The sequence below is a fragment of the Lolium rigidum genome, chromosome 2 (assembly GCF_022539505.1).
Source record: "Lolium rigidum isolate FL_2022 chromosome 2, APGP_CSIRO_Lrig_0.1, whole genome shotgun sequence".
NCBI lineage: Eukaryota > Viridiplantae > Streptophyta > Magnoliopsida > Poales > Poaceae > Lolium > Lolium rigidum.
Window position 1 is genome coordinate 2,637,418 of NC_061509.1, and position 16,506 is coordinate 2,653,923.

General features: G+C 45.5%; 1 protein-coding gene across 1 annotated transcript; it reads right to left on the minus strand.

Annotated features, from left to right (window-relative positions):
- Positions 1 to 3,197: 3,197 nt before the first annotated feature.
- Positions 3,198 to 5,718, minus strand: LOC124685823. The gene is made up of 3 exons (XM_047219857.1): positions 5,471 to 5,718; positions 3,450 to 3,529; positions 3,198 to 3,381 (listed from the first exon to the last, which is right to left on the minus strand). Exons 1-3 carry the CDS (start codon positions 5,696 to 5,698, stop codon positions 3,198 to 3,200), a joined length of 492 nt encoding a protein of 163 aa, XP_047075813.1. The 5' UTR covers positions 5,699 to 5,718.
- Between the last annotated feature and the right edge of the window lie 10,788 nt (positions 5,719 to 16,506).

Below are 16,506 nucleotides of genomic sequence, written 5' to 3' on the forward strand. Positions count from 1 at the left end.
CTCTCCGAGGTCTTGATGCGGCTTGTACCTAATGACACATAGCACGTCGGCATGAGGTAGCAATCCATCCAAAGGGGTACCAAGATCAAGGGTAGTGAGGAGCGAGTTCACCTCATCATGTAGAGCCTTGGCTCGGGCTCGTGTCATTGGTCCACTTGGGGGACTTGTTGGTCTTGGTGTGGAGGTGACCGAAGGCCACCCCGCATCACCCCAATGGTCAAGTAGTTAAGAAAGAAATTAACTGTAAATTCGAAAACGAAATAGACAAAATTCATTCAAACACTGAGGATTTAAACAATTTTGATTTTTTTTAACTTAAATTAAAACAGAAATCTAGTCCAAACGGGCGGTTGAAGACGCTCCAGTCAAGGGTTGGGCCATTGTCCGCCTCATCTCCGCCACCATCGTCAACGTCGTCGTCCCAGAAGGAAGACTTGAAGCCGCTGTCGTCGTCGCCTGAAAGAACATCTCTCCATAATTATGGTTTTGTGTATTTGATTACAACATGTGTGATAATCTAATGTGGCTTAGTGTGTAGATATGATCTATATTATTTTCGTAATGAGAAGAATTAAAAGGGAAGAGTCATTCGTTGAAAAGGAAGAAAACATGAAATACCAAGCCCCAAAATTCGGCTAAGGACTTTAGGTCCAGGCTCCCAGTATACCCCCCGGAAATTTTAGTCGAGGGGGTATAAATACCCCATTCTTCCCCAAGCTCAAGTTGCTCACTCTCTCCAAGTTAATCCACCATTGTTGAGCCACAAGAAACACAAGAATCACTTGATCTCCTCCTCCAACCATCCAAAGCTCTTGATCTTTGGAGAATCGAAGAAGAAGACCCCGAGCTACATCTTCACCGAAGCGATTTACATTTCCCCTCATTTGCTTGAGGGCCCCTTTGGTAGTGTTCCATTTGGAAACCCTAGTTGTTGTGGCTTAATTTGTTCTTGTTGTTGTTGTTGTTATTGTGTTGTTACAACTATTGGGAGTCTCCAATTCGGTGGTGGATGTGTGCCCCAAGAACCTTGTAAAGGCCCGGTTTCCGCCTCGAGGAAATCCCTTAGTGGACAAGTGAGCTAGGCTTTGTGGCGTTGCTCACCGAAAAATAGGGTGAGGCCTTCGTGGCGTTGGTTAGGCCTTTGTGGCGACTACACCCCTCCAACATAGGCGTACTTCCCCTCAAAAGGAAGGAACTACGGGAATCATTCATTGTGTCTCCGTGTTCTCCACTCTCGGTTACCTCTATCCTTGATTGCATTATTATATCTTGCATAGCTATATCTTGCTTAGTTGTATACCTTGTCATTTAGGGAAATTCACATAGTTGCATATCTAGATAATTTACCTTTGTGTCAAGCCTTAATTGAAAAAAGAACTAAAAATTAGGTAGCACCTATTCACCCCCCTCTAGGTGCGGCATATGATACTTTCACCGCCATCCTTGTCCAAGTCGATGACGGTGCCACACTATCGATGGCGGACCACCACTTGGCGTACACCTCGTCGGTCGTCAACACATCGTTGATGGACTCCGCCATGGTTTTGGCGAAACCAGGTGAGTCCTCAGGATCGTTGGGCATACGCAACGCCGCCTCGCGATGGAGATATTTCGCCACCTTCTTCTCCTCGAGGGGTGGGGTACGACTGGGACGACGGAAGTAGAGGCGGCTCCGAGGGAGCGTCGCCTCCCCCTTCTCCTTCTTTGGCATGCGTAGGCCTAACTCAACCTTGGGGATGACAGGCCAAAAGACGATCCCACCAGTTCGACAAAGGGGACACCGTGGCTTCATCTTCGACACGACGGGCAGGGAGGTGATGAACACGCTGACGTCCTCAGACGCGAGCGGACATGCGGCTAAGCCTAGACGTAATGTGGCCGCGGCGACATTCAAAAGGGCAGCACCGGGCCTGTAGCCGTGTTGGGCGAGCACGACTTCGACGTACCGGCCCTCCACCGGTCGCGATGGTTGTACGAGCCGTTGTAGGTCAAGTTGGCAATCGGATCGGGTTTGGCCAGGTCAACCAATCGCAAACCCATGTTCGATTAACAAATGGGTGAAGGTTTCTGCCCACGACCCTGCCCATGGGTCTGAGATGAGACCCATGGCCGAACCTGATGGGTCACCCGACCCAACAGAAAACCCATCGGGTCTCCGGACTGCACTAAATGTTAAATTTTGATTTAAGCTGGCACCGTCAAATTATTATGTCTCCCAGTCAAAACAATCGGAACGCAAGCAAAACGACAGTACCGCTGCCACGCGATGGCTATCCCTATTTATAAGCTGAGACGCCCCTCTCACGGCATGGCTGGGCGAGGTGGTACGAAAAAAGCTATGTGCCTTGTTGTTCCTATCGCTGAGAGCTGAGAAGGCCAAGCAATACGAACTGATTCACCTTGCCTAGTTTCCTTATAATTTACATACGGGCCGATCTTCTCTCCAATAGTTATCTGCATTTTACCTACTGAATCTGCACTTATAGAGTGTAGTAGCATAAGTCCGTTATTACTTCATAGTCCACATTTTCACCAAATAACATGTAGATTTTAGCCTCAAATAAAATTATATTTGATAATTAATACTAATCGGGTGACCCATGGGCAACCCGTGGGCACGAAATAGACAAATGCAGAAGCGCTTCAGCCTAGCAGATTCGAGGACTTCAATCAGGTGAGCATGGTACGGGAACTGCTAATGGCATGTTCGAACTTTGAAACAGTTCAACCTCCCGGAAGAATATAGAGATAATAAAAAAAAATGCAAGCATTTCCAACGGGACCTCATGGTTGAAAACCTGAAAATCCTAGGCGAAGAAGTAATATGAATCCATTTTTTTAAGCATGTATGCTGGCTGTCAAAGTAGAATAGCAAAAGAGAGTAAATACAGACCATTCCACATTCCTAAGAATACCATCCCCACATAACTAAGCAGCGTTTGATTTAAGAATACCACACCTACCATATCGATCTCTTTGGCAACTATCCAAATAAAGGTCAAATTTTGGTTATGATCAATTTCGATGGTGATATCGGGACACAACCCAAAACATACCCTAGCCTTTCGAGAACAACTTACCCATCAAGTTACCAAGTACATTTATGCTAGAAGCTGTTGGATGCAAACTGCAAGGCAGACGAGTTCTTTAACTAAACAAGCTACATGTCCCACAGCATGAACGCTCTCACATCCTGTTTATTCCAGGAGGTTCTCGTCAGCTCCGTTCCCTGGTTGGTCCTCATTCCTAAGCCCTCTCTCATTATCCATCTTCCTCGTTCTCATCCAAGATCCAGCAAAGAAGCCACCCAATGTTGCAGCACAAATCATCCTTGTCCTCCACTTATCCTTCTGGGCAAACTCACAGCAAGCATTCGAGCAGCTACGAAGATACCAGAATCAGTATTTCTTCCCCCAAAAAATAACAAAATGATAAATTGTTATGTCTACCTTTCAATGATGCGCTCAAGGAGATCTTTTTCCAGTAACGAAACCTTCGTTGCTCGAACCTCCTCATACAGCGCATCACACTATACAGGGACAAGTGTAAGAGTTTGATCAACACTGAAACATTAATTGTTCTAAGATAACTATGCTGAAGGGTGGGCTAGTAACCAGCACCTTATATGCTTAATCATACGTGTAACTTTGAGCAGATTATCCTTTATAGATAATTAAGATTATGCATGTGCAAAATATTGAAGTGAGAAATTTAGAAGTTATGTAAGCTACTACACCAGTATATGGTACTGGCACTAAATTATCACTAGAATCTACGGGTGTGTTTGGTTTGGTTCCCATAGTAGCTCCGCCAAAAAATTGGCTGCCCATCAAGTTCTTGCCATTATTTGGTTTGTAGCCAAAATTTTGGCTGCCAATGGATGCCCACCCCTCCCACTCACAGATTCTTGCAAAATAGTTGGCGAAATGTGGGCCAAGGATTCGTTGACGAAAAAAATGGCAAGTCAACTCTTGCCAAATATTTGGTAGGGCTAGGGTGGGCACCAACCAAACGCACCCTACATCCTCTGTGCATACTGAAGGTATTTCGTTTAACAGAACTAAATGGTACTCTCCTGTTAACCAAATCATTTACGACTCATTACAATGGAAGCAACGTGGTTCCAGACTATTGCCAAATCATATATTAATAGCTTTACTGCATATATGCCCCATGCCCTGCACCCTGCTTGATTTTGACCCATGCTCTGTAAGACTTTGAAGTTCCAAGTGGTATTCATGGCAGCATGATCATCAGGCAATAAAACTTGTTTAGCTTCCAATTAGTTATCATAAGAAAAGATAAGCATGTACAGTCAATATTAAGAGTTTCCGCAGGGCTCACAGACTTATAGTGGCTGAATAACATGTTTTTGCAGCTCAGGGCCCACAGACTTATAATTGAAATTAATACTTTGAGTATTGTTAGTCCTTAAATAGGTGACATACGGCAGCATTTAAAATATAATTTAATTTTTCTGGCAGATCAAACCTACAAACGAACTAGGAAGAGAAAATATCACCAGAAGCAGCTGAATAGTCAAGAATCCATAGCACAACTGATATGGTTCCCTCTATGTCTCAAGCTCATCTCCAATGAATTGGCGGAAAAACAAGAAGGGCCAATGCTTCCATTTAAATAAAAGGATTAATCCCATGAAGCATGGAAATCATCCTTCTTTCTGCTGGCAGTAACAGTGTCGATAAAAATCTTTTTAAAGGACGTTTTAATACAGTGGCCTCCAATGAATTGGTATTCAACGCTCTACATGTGTATTGGCTCATATATGGAGAAAGCATGGCATGGAAAAAAAATGTGAATTTGCTCCTTCACGTTGTTCAACTGATCGTATCAACAGACAACAGTGACATGCTATTTGACATCTCTACGGCATCTATTCTTAACCTCTTATTAGGTCTATGGATTCACAGGATCGCAGCTAAGAATAGAGCATGCGGCAACAACAACAAGCCTTCTCCACCTTAAGCCCTTTGTCCTCCCTAAAAGTTCATCAATTTCATGCCATGTTTGTCTAAGTTTTTAAGTAACTACAGGTGCATAATACTAAAACTAGGTTTCAAACTTTGATGATGTAGGATCTTTGTAAGAAGATGAAGCAAATTGTTGACATTTCATTCCACAACAGCGCTTCACAGTGCAGGTATGTGAGTACTTGCAAATTGAAACCGTCACGGACATGAGTCATGGGGAAAAGGCGACCTCAGAAGAATAACCCCCAATATTTTATCCAGCAAGATTCTACTATATTGCAATGTGGAATTCATGTCCTAATTTATATAATTTCCGAGGTTCGCAATGTGGCTAATGATAGAGAACCGATCGATTTCTGAGCATCCTATCACGGTTAATAACAGACAATCGATCGAATTATGCTAAGCGGCATCAATGTGAGTGAAAGAAGGCCAATTTACAGCAAGAAGTGGAGATCGAGGTAGGTGTGTCCCTTCACCTGATCGACGGCAGTAGCAGTAAGGTGGCGGTTCTGCTGAGGTGCGCTGAGGTGGCGGCGCGGCACAGTGGGGAGGCCAAGACCGCGGCGGATGGTGGCTCCTCCCTCTCCTCCGATGGCGGCGGCTACTGCTGATGGGGCACGGAGGAAGGAAGCTCCCTGTGGCCCCCCAGGTGAGGCCGCCGAGAGAGCGCGGCGGATGCTTGGCGAGCGCAGCAGAGACGACATGGTACGGCTACTAGGGTTCGCTCGCGACGGCTCTCACTCTGGGATTTGCGGAGCCTAGCGAGGCTTTGCGGTGCGGGGAGACGCGTGCCGCGTGCGTGCGTGCCCAACAAACTCAACCCTATTTTAGAAAGACGAAAAGAGTTTTATTTTCAGGGAAGGTTTTCCACGCAATGGAATTTTAGAAAGACGAAAAGAGTTTTATTTTATTTTGAGGGAAACGCGTGACATTATTAATCAATCTATACCTAATAATAAAGGAGCTAAGGTTTCTGCCAAAATTTTCGTCCAACTTTTTATTGGACGGATTTACCCTCCCACCAAAATACATAATACTGCAGATTGCCATTGTACCGATTCATCCTGTTTTGTTCTTTCTGGCTCCTCTAACCAAGCCGGGCAGATGCTCTGCCCGAGCACCGCGGGCCACGCAGGGCCGGCCCATAGGCCGGGCAAACAGTGCGCCCGCACTGGGCCCTAGCGAGCCAGGGGCCCCGGCCCAGCTAGTGGTTCTATTACTAGTAGTTGGATTTTCTGTTTTTTCATCCCTCCAAATAACGCAAAGGCCCATATGATGATGTGCACCCCATCCATCCTGGAATCCATCGATTCGCTCGGTCTCTCTTCTCCAGTTCTCCTTTGTCTCCTAGATTCTCCACTCTCCAGTACCAAAACGAGATGGCTCGTCTCCTCGTCTCCTCATCCGGTCCCCCCCCGCCCCAGATCTGAGATTGCGGCCCTCCATTAATGGAGGCCAACGACATAGCTTCATTCCTCCATCGTTCCCCCAAATTCCCCCTTCAATTCTCAACCAATGCTCTCAGACCTCAATCCACTGATAAATAGTTCCCCTCTTGATCTGTTCTTCACCTCTTTATCCCCATAGGCAAAACGGAAAGTGATGGCTTGTGGTATTCATTGGATCTGAGAGACAGTGTTGGCCAGGAAAGGGGAAGAATCATTCAGTTCATGAAGGCGTGGCCTTCTTGTTTATCTGAATCGAGCTCGGCCAGGTTCTTCCGTTCCCTCTCTTCATCTTTTCTATGCAACTTGAAGTATTTGTCTGTTGATATATCTTCTGGAAAGGAGTTATCCGATTGTGCAAAAAAGAATAAAAGAAAACATAGAGATGCACTTGACTTGGACTCTCTACAATTAGCCTTAGTAACTGTTGAAGAATAACAAGCTGAGAATGTAGAGGGGTCTGGTGACATCAATGAGATTGATAATAATTCTATTCACACGTTTCTTAGAAATGGCAGTTCTTCAACGGACCCCCCTGACCTGGACTCTCTGCAATTAGCCTTAGGAATTGTTAAAGAAACAACCAACTGGGAATGTTTTATCATTTTAAGTGTGAAAAGATCATGGACCTATGCTATGTACTGAATATTGTTTGTTAATGAAATGTGAGGGTTTTTACTTGAAATATATTGTTTTGACAATTTATGTGTGTGAATAAGGGCCCATTTTTGTTATTTTGCACCTGGGCCCCGAAAAAGTATGGGCCGGCCCTGGGGCCACGCCTCCGCAGCGCGCATCGCCTGCCCGAGCGCCGCCGGCCAGACCCCCGTCGCGAGCCGTGCCGTCCAAGCCCTCTCCGACCGCCACACGGGGAGGCCTCCGGTAGCCGACGACGGAGGAGGGGAGTGGCCGGAAGGCAGAGCCCTTCGTCCGCACCTGGCCTGGCTCCTCGCAGCGGTAGCTGGCGGCGGGACAGGGGAGCGGCCGGAAGGGAGAGCCCCGTGTCCGCAGCTGGCCTGGCCCCTCTATCTCCAGCCACCGGAGAGATCCACCTCCTCCGAACGGTGGAACGGAATCGCAGCAGCCCCAATCCTACTCTCCCCCAAGATCCCGAACGGAGGAGGCACTCATCAAGATGGTCCGGCGATTGGAGGGAGGTGCAAGGGCGACGCGCTTGGGGCGGCGCTTGGTGCGCGGGGCAGGCGGAGGAGGATGGGGTGGAAGCGCGCCTGCGCGAGGCGGTGGAAACGGAGGCCCATCAGCGCGAGCTCCAGGTCGCAGTACCGGTTCGTACAGGTTCGTTTTCTCTCCTGTAGCCGAGAGCGAGAGCAGCGAACTGCTCTGCCGCGCAACGCGATTCGCACGCCTCTCGCCGTTGGCCGGTGTGAGGAAAGCGAGCAGAGAAGCAACGCTGAACTAGCGAGCAGAGAAGCAGGGCTGAACCAACCTTGGGCTTCCTGCATGCTCATGCCCGCTAGCTGTTTGGAGAAATGCACCAGCGACGACTGATGTATGATGGTATTTTGGACCGTATAACTGTATATAACACGGAATACGTATGTTCACCACTGCGTATGTTGGTTACTAGCAATACATACAAATACATAATGGTGGTTAAATGTCCACATATGCTATGGGTACAGGTGGTTCACGACAGGAAGAGACGAGTCCAGATCTTAACAAATGGAGGAATCCTAGACGGTCACGCATCGTACGTTGCCCACTGCCTTAGCTTGGCGTCGTTGCCTATATATAAACATGGCGCAAGGCACACGGGAAGGGCCATACGTGCGGGGTACCTAGACGTAGGAGAGGCAGCCACCATGCCAGATCAAGACAGCAGATGACAAACTCCCGACGAAAAGATAGGAAACGTGCCTACGAGAAAGAGCGATGTGATCTCCGTTCGCATGTCGTGCTCTGTTGTAAGTTAACACGCGGTGTGGACGTGTGGTCCTCCGGCAAGGAGCGACACGATCAAATTAGTACTACTTCCGCCCGATTTGTGGTTTCGTTTGGTGTCCGGGCAGCAAAGCAAAGGCTGGTCTTGATCGAAGTTTGCAAAGTACATCAATCGAGGACTCGGCGACACCTCCACCACCAAATCTGCTAACGCCGTCGTGTTGATGTTGGCCCCGCCACGTAGATCCGTTGCTGTCCAGACTTCCATCGTGTTGAGTGTCGGCCCTGCCGTGCAGATCCGTTGGCATCTAGACCGCCGTATGACATAATTGGTGGAGACATCTTGGAGTGGGTGCGGCGGCCGGAGAACGGGGAGTCAACACCGAGCGTAGGAGGATTATACATGTTCGATCCAGTGATCCAGTATAGGTGGAATGCCGCCACCGACGCTAACGCCAATGTCGGAGAAAGATCTATGCAATCGTTAATAGGAGAGCAGGTGGTGCCTAATCAACACAACAACACAAATTACACCGAAGGAAATCAGAGTAATTACTCTGCAACATGCCCATCTTGCAGGTATCATGACGAGCACCAAACCTTTTTTACAGGGGACGAGCACCAAACCTGAACCCAGGAAGAATACTCTCCTCGCATTGTCGATGTTCATGTGTGCTGGTTTGGTTAATTTAACAAGATTTAATTAATTTTAGTGTTTTTTCATATATTTAACGAGTGATTTTCTGAATGATGATTATTTATTTTATAATGATATAACTAAAATTATAATTCAAATCCGTCGCAACGCACGGGCACTTTTGCTAGTAATCATAATGTCATTACACATAGCCTCTCGGATACAATCCGGAGAACACCACCCCACACAGCACAAATTAAAGAAATACACTCTCTAGCTAACCGATGAGCAGCAACGTTGAACACTTGAAGCACATGACGAAAACCACATGAAGTAAAGATGAAAAGAGTTTTGTCAGGAAGAACATTTACCAAAACATTTTTATTGAGAAGAAGCCATTCAATTTAATTTTAAATACCAGTTACAGCGTCCACTGGAGCAAATGCCTCATTAACTCAATTACAACAAGATTTAGACATAAAAACAGTCCTAGCTATTACATGAGCTGTTACATTTCTCCTATAGATGTTCAAATACTACCCGGTCATGCAAGCCATCTGAGAGGGCACATCAATCCTGGTCGCACGTTTGTGAAACCCACCTCTCACTTTCTTCCACAGCCGTCCGATGTGGTGAATTTTTTCTCACCAGTTGCTTCTCTGGATGAGTCTATGACGGTTGGGCCCTCTTGTGAATGGGGTCCCGTGGCTAAGAGAAGAGGGCAAATGATTCGCGTTGCTCGTTTTTTCCGATACGGTGGAAACCTAGACTACCACGATTGGTTCCGGACCACCTCTCGTCCCCCAATCCGCCTACTCCCCCAATCAGCCGCCGCCTCCTCTCCTCCTCCCCCCGCCGCCTCCTCTCGTTTTCTCTCCCACTGTGCTGGTCGCGGAGGGTGAGCGGCGTGCGCGGGCGGCTTCCCGGAGGAGGCTAGCGGCGCGGGCGGCGAGGAGACCGGCTCGGAGGTTGAGCTCGCGCCGTCTCACTCTCCCGGCCGTGTATGCGGGCACAACGGCAGTGGCTGCCTCAGGAGAGGAGGATGCGTCGGCGGTCCTTGGTGCGGGACATCCGCTCAAACTGGCGCGGGGGAGACCGGATGAAGCAACGGCGGCGAGGCTCGCGATCTCCGGTCGCCACCACCTCCACGCCTGGCGGGGCTCGAGATCCCCCGCCTCATCCTTCCATGCCTCTGCACCCGACGATGACGGCCCAGCCATGTTGTTTGGGCGAGGAGGCAACAGATCGGGAGGCAGCGAGATGAAGCCTTCAATCCTTCTTCCATGGCGCCACCTCGACCTCACGGATCTTGCTCGTCGTCAGTCAGGATCCGGTCGGCCGAAGCAGTCCAAGAGGAGCGGAAGCTGCGCGTCGTCGGCCGGGCGAGTATCCGGCACCTCCTCGGCGTGGTACGATTTGTTGACATGTGCCTTCCTATACTCGCTATCGCGAAGTTTCTTATGTTTCTTGCTTGGAGGTTCAGCAGCACGAGAGGTCATGGCGAGCAGCACCACGAGGGAAAAGAGAGAGGAAAAGTGCAAACGCCCGGGGAGGAAGAGCAGAGTGCGGCCGGCCGGAAACGATTCAATTGATTGCAATTCTGGTGCTCCACATCGCCCAGGTATATAGTCCGTCAAAAACTGCCCCTTCTTTCTATTCTGATCTCGTGTTTACACTCGTCTTGCTTGGTATTCTTTTCCCTTATCCTCATCTATATTTCTGATTTCATAATAAATCATGCAGATGGATGCTACTAATCAGGGAGTAGGTTTATATACGTTTGAAGGTGGTAACCTTCTGTAATTTTATTCAGAGAAGAACAATAATAGTTATACCATCATATTGGCTTATCAACTTGGAGACAACTTTGTTGGCTGAAATTCTGCAAATGTACCAATTTTCTTGGTCGTGCAAACTTTATTCTTGGTTCTTGTGTACTCGATGTTTCAAGTTCATTTATACAATTATTGGAAAAAGGAATACAGTATTGCATTTCTAAAGAAATTATAATGTAAATATCAATAGCGGTGAATTAAGGGTAATCTATAATTACCTTGATAATGTATCTCAATATGTTCCTAACAATTCATTTTATAGGAATCTGAGAAGATTTGCGCAGAGGGCCTCTTCATGGTTTCATGGTCGAGCTCTCAACAACTGCTGCTCCTAATCCTTAATGACCACATTGCCACCCCATGTCGTCGTTGTCGCTGCGTTATGCAGCACTGCCATCACCTCTCTACTCCGCCATGCCCTATACGGAGTCGTCGGCTGCCTCTCATTCCCTCCAGTTTACCCGCTTCCACATTGCCTTCAATCTCAGGGAACTTCAAGAACAAGAGGTGTTTGGTTTCTTTGTAAGCATATAATACAGAGGTTCTTGACTCTTATCTTTCATAGTTTTACTCAAGCGTGAACATATAATACAACTAATTAATGTGAATATGTGCAGTTTTAAATATACAGTATATATAGTACAGATGCTCCTCTTTCCATTTTTATCCTTTATGCGAAATATCGTGATTTTTTGTTCGTCAAGAGCTACAGATTCATACTCGCACTTTGTGATTTTGTTCTTTTTTTCTTAGGATGTCATTTCCTTTGCTAATTCTGGGTGTAGTAGTACAAGTTTACTCACTTATCCCCATCTCACCTCTCTTTATGTCTATTGATAAATTAATCTTGGTTTGCAATATGTATTGTCTTGCTCAGACTAAGATTTATTTTCTACTTTGAGTGAATTTGTCATTCTATTTTTTGCATTTAGTTTATGTCAGCATTGGAAACTGCTAGCCTATTTTGTCGCTATCTATATTTTATATTTTAGTTTATCTCTCCATTGAAAAATGGTAGCATAAACTTTCTCTGGTGAATTTGTTAGATATCTATTCTAGCTAGGCATAATTATTGTTATTTTATATGACCATTTACAGGAGGAATTTTTTGATCATAGAAATTCGTTCTTCTGAAAACTGGCTTGAACTTTTACGTGGAGGCATGCATATATATAAATTCTGGAAGATTATTTTCAGATTATCACCTTCGATCTCCCGCACTTGAAGCTTTTGCTTCTGTGGTAAAACAATCCATCACTTAATTGCAGACATTCTCAATCCCAATACAGTACCATTATTTAGTGCAGACATTCATGGATAAACTTGGATTCTCAACTTCTCATTGACTGAATTATAATGGTTGTGGTGACTGTGACAGTCAAGGTAAAGTGACTCATTTTCATCATGTCGGGTGTTTACATTTGCTGATTATTATGGTCTTAGGCTGTTGTTCATGAATTTTTTAGGTTTTCTCAAGTTCAGTCAAATATGATATTATTTATTTAGAACATTTCTCCCCAAAATGAAGATAATGATGTGGGCGGAGCAGCTGGCCACGGGGAAGTCGAGGGCGACGGGCGGTTGGAGAAGGCGCGATGCGGTGCCGCTGGTGGGCGTGGGAGAGCAGGCCGCGGCCGGCGAGCTCGCGGAGGCACGCACGGGTGCGGCCACCGCCGGCGGACGCGAAGGAGGAGGCGCGCCTGGCCGAGGTCGGGTGGGAGGAGGCTGCGTGGCAGCGGGCGGCGGTTCAAGATCCGGATCTCCTGCTCTCTCTCTCTCCTCCTGGTCTTCAACGACACACGACAGATGGGGAGGATGGCTGGGAGGTGGTGACCTGCTTCCCAAGAATCCATGAAGAAGCTGGAGCTTGTGGCACCCTTTTTCTATAGGCCTAGGTATGTGATGTCGTGCATCCTTTCGTTCTTTGGCAGACCCTCCTCTTTCTCGCTTCATCTCTAACCCTTTGATTTCTCTAATTTCTGCAAGAACCAATGGAAGAAGGAATGGAGGAGAACAGCATATGAAGATGAGTACCAGGACGATTGGACGAGAGCAACATCAATACACATGTTGCTGGCAGGAGAGTGATGCAAATATCTGCTGGATTCATGATTTCTTCTCTGTCCTAGGTAATATGCTAGAATTAATTTTGAAGTTGGCAGGTCAAAGCTGCATTGTTTGCGTCTGGTTGCTTTTGTAAGCTGTCAGAGGACTTCTCATGCATCACCCTTGAAATTCTGGCTGGTTTAGTTACCTCACCAACATCAGAAGCTCAAGTTATTATAGCAGCAATTAGACTCGAAGCTTGATTGTACGTTGGCTGTTATCCGTAGGGTTTCGTGAGTTGGAAAGGAGATGCTACTAGGCTACCTGGAAGATGTATTCAAAACTGAAACGCTCTTCACACTGTCTAGGATGGCGTCCAAGTCAATTGTTTTCTTTGGTGACCAGGTAATGTAACCCATAACTTGCCAAGTTATGAATTTATTTTGCTAAATTGACTCGATGTCATCTCTGCGAGTATGTTTCCTGAATCCTAATATGTCATTAAGTTCATTTCACCATAAGCAAATGTTAGTGTTTTAGTTGTTTATTAAAATAAATATACAGTTCTCCTTCAAAATACATTTGCTATCTTCAACAGATTTTGGTAATTGGCAACATATATTTTAATTCATATTAATTTATTTTAGTTTTCGTATGATTTACATCTTTGTTAGTATGTAATGGTCAAATGTCCAATGCTCGGTAATTTTTTGAATATGTGCTTTCCTTCTGTAGTCTCGGTTTTCGGATCTAAAGGGTATCAAAATGTTAGTTTTTTGTATTTTGGTTCAATTGCCATTTTTAGACAATTATGTTACTTCAGATATCTTTCGTGCTGAACTCGTTGATATGATATGTCTCGCACGCTCCTTTTGTAACGTGGGTTCTTCGCTGCAGAAGTGTACCAATTGTGTTTAAAGAAGTTAAGAGGGTTTTCATTTTCCCTCAAGTAAAAGTAGTCAGCTCATAGGCTGGCGTGCAAGTCATAGTTTGTAGAAATTTGTAGGATAAATTTTTGGAATATGATGTTTTTTGAAGAAAGAAGGCATACACCCGAGTTAAATTTGTAGAACAACTATTTAGAATATGATCTCGTAGCAGCTAAATTATATGAGGTTTGTTAAGCCTCCAACTGAATCGTCAATCTTGTTGTTCTCTAATGGAGATGGTGATACTCGGTTTTCTGTTTTAGATGCCAACCTCCTGCTGTTCTACCCGGCTACGACGGGCTTCGTGTCTCTTTCTTTCCAAGTAGTGGCTCGGCTTCTCTGTCAGGCTTCGGGTTCTTGATGGTGCTTAATTATTGCTTATTACATGTAAATGTGGTAGGTTTATCTAATCAGCACTAGGGGCACGGCGGTGAAATGGTCAGGGGAAGGGTACGGAGTCCGTAGAGGATGTGGCTATTATTTGTGGCCTTACAACATGAATTTACCTAGCCAATATGTAAATAGTTTGATCTGTATAAGATTATTCACAAAAGTTTGATTACTTACCTTATTGCGGAACTATATTAAAAGTGTAGATCTGTTTTAGTTGTCAGTTCTCTCAACCTGTGTTTGGCATGTCCATCAACTCTACATAAATGATTTGTTTTTGGTTATTTGGAATCTCAGTGGCTTATCTTATTAGAAATATGGTGACTGTTTTTATACCTAATGCTCAATGGCGAATGCTTAGTTTTAACTTTAGAACTGAATGTCAAGCTAATTCTGATGGGTCTTCTACAGGGTAAAAAAATGTTCATGTTTAACTAGGCACGGTTACAGATGCCAATAAGCCTGCCGCTATTGTTTTACAATTGGAATTGATCAACCTGGTTTGGTGATGCTGAGTGCGTAGCTGCAATTCATCTTCTTTTCCTCTAGACCGTGTATGTCTCTCCATCTCTGATCCCTCCTCGTTTAGTTGATTTGTTCGGTATGTTATCAGATCACTCGCAATCATTTTGTTTACTTACAGGCTGATGCAAAAGAGTTATGTATAGCTGTCATTCTACTTCTAAAGACCGCTAGGATACCAGGCCATACGAGACACTTGCGAGGGCAAATTCATCCGGTACAGAATGTAGATAGTTGGATTCAAGAGTCAGAGGTGCATTATGAGTTTATTCTGTACTTTTTTATGCCTGCAGATTGCTATTTTCTTTTACTTTTTAGTATACAGTTATTGGTTGGAATAAACAATGCCAAAAATTTGTTCTGAGGTTTTTGTGCACTTCATTATGGATAAGCATTCCGAAATAGCATCCCTTCTTTCCCATTTTGCTAGCTCTGAATTCAAGGTCCCAAATCAAGGTTTGCTCTATCTTGGTTATCTCTTGTTGAGTTGCTTTCTGCTTTACTACTTCATTATTGTTCCTAGGGTTTGTTGCCTGTTGGTGTGGTCAGAATACACAATTTAGGTGCTGCTTTGGACCAGTAAAATGGTGCGTGTGCAACCTTGTCAAGCTTCATGCTCTATATGATTTAAAGATTGATGGAAAAATTAAGAATCCATACCTAATTATCTGGTAGATGTGGAGATGTTAGCGGAAGTTAAGATGCCCATTGCATTTTTAAGGATTTTAATATTCATAATTTACTTGATGATTATGTTTGAATACTTGCATATTCATAGTTTGATTTGTATAAGATTATTTACAAAAGTTTGATTACTTACCTTATTGCGGAACTATATTAAAAGTGTAGATCTGTTTTAGTTGTCAGTTCTCTCAACCTGTGTTTGCCTCATGCAAGGGAAGGTCTTGATTTCAGAGCGCGGTGGAGGCTTGCCGGACGGCCGGCATGCCTAGGAGATGCGGGTAAAGCGGCACCACGGGGTTGAGGTTCGGCTTCTCCCTCCTCTCTTTCTCTGTCTCTTCCTCTTTGTCTATCTCTCTCTCATCTCTCTTTCTCGTTTCTCTCTTCTTTTACGGTGGACGAGGGCACAAATACGAGGAACGGCGGCCAGATGCTTCGGAGGAAAGGGTGCGGTGGGTTGAGGACGTTGGTGGACTACTGGATGCCTAGAAGGAAGGAAGAAGGACCAGTGGCATGGCCTCAACGGGATGAGGAGAAGGCGGATTCTGGCATGGCATTCACGATTGGATTTTCTTCTCAGTACCTTCGCTTCCATGGGTGTTTGTCCTGGCTCATGTTCCGATGGATTACGTCTGGCTTACAATAGGCGCCTGCAGCCCTGTTTCCCCAATGAAATCAGGTTCCAGTGAACTAGGTGGCTGCATCCACAAGGTAGTATGTAGGACCTTAATTTGTTACTTCCCCTTGACGTTGTTGTCTTCTCCTGCACTGTAGATGCTTTGTCGATTCCAGTTAGAGGTTATTCCAGATCAATGTATCAGAGTTTGTCATTTACTCTATGATGCCTGATCTGTAGGACTTTGTTGTATTACTTTTTTCCTCCTACTGTTTCCTTTTATATGTCTTGATAAGATATTGGCTCTCCTGATCCACATGCTATACATGATGTAGGTACTGAGTTAGCCGGTACCGAGAATTGTTGATTTGGCTAACCAGGGCAGCTCAAATGGAGCGCCTAAGAGAGGCGAGCACCGTCGCTGATCCGTCTCCTTGCTTACTATACCCCAGGTGATTCTTGCCATTTGGCGCAGCCACAAATATTTGTTAGCTGATCCTCTCTCACCT

Bases quoted from the DNA above. Each gene is read 5' to 3' on its own strand.
- LOC124685823 (XM_047219857.1), bottom strand. From the start codon at position 5,698: ATGTCGTCTCTGCTGCGCTCGCCAAGCATCCGCCGCGCTCTCTCGGCG. The intron at 3,530-5,470 runs GTGAAGGGACAC...GTCCCTGTATAG, and splicing joins CTGCTACTGCCGTCGATCAG to TGTGATGCGCTGTATGAGGA. The intron at 3,382-3,449 runs GTAGACATAACA...GTATCTTCGTAG, and splicing joins CTTGAGCGCATCATTGAAAG to CTGCTCGAATGCTTGCTGTG.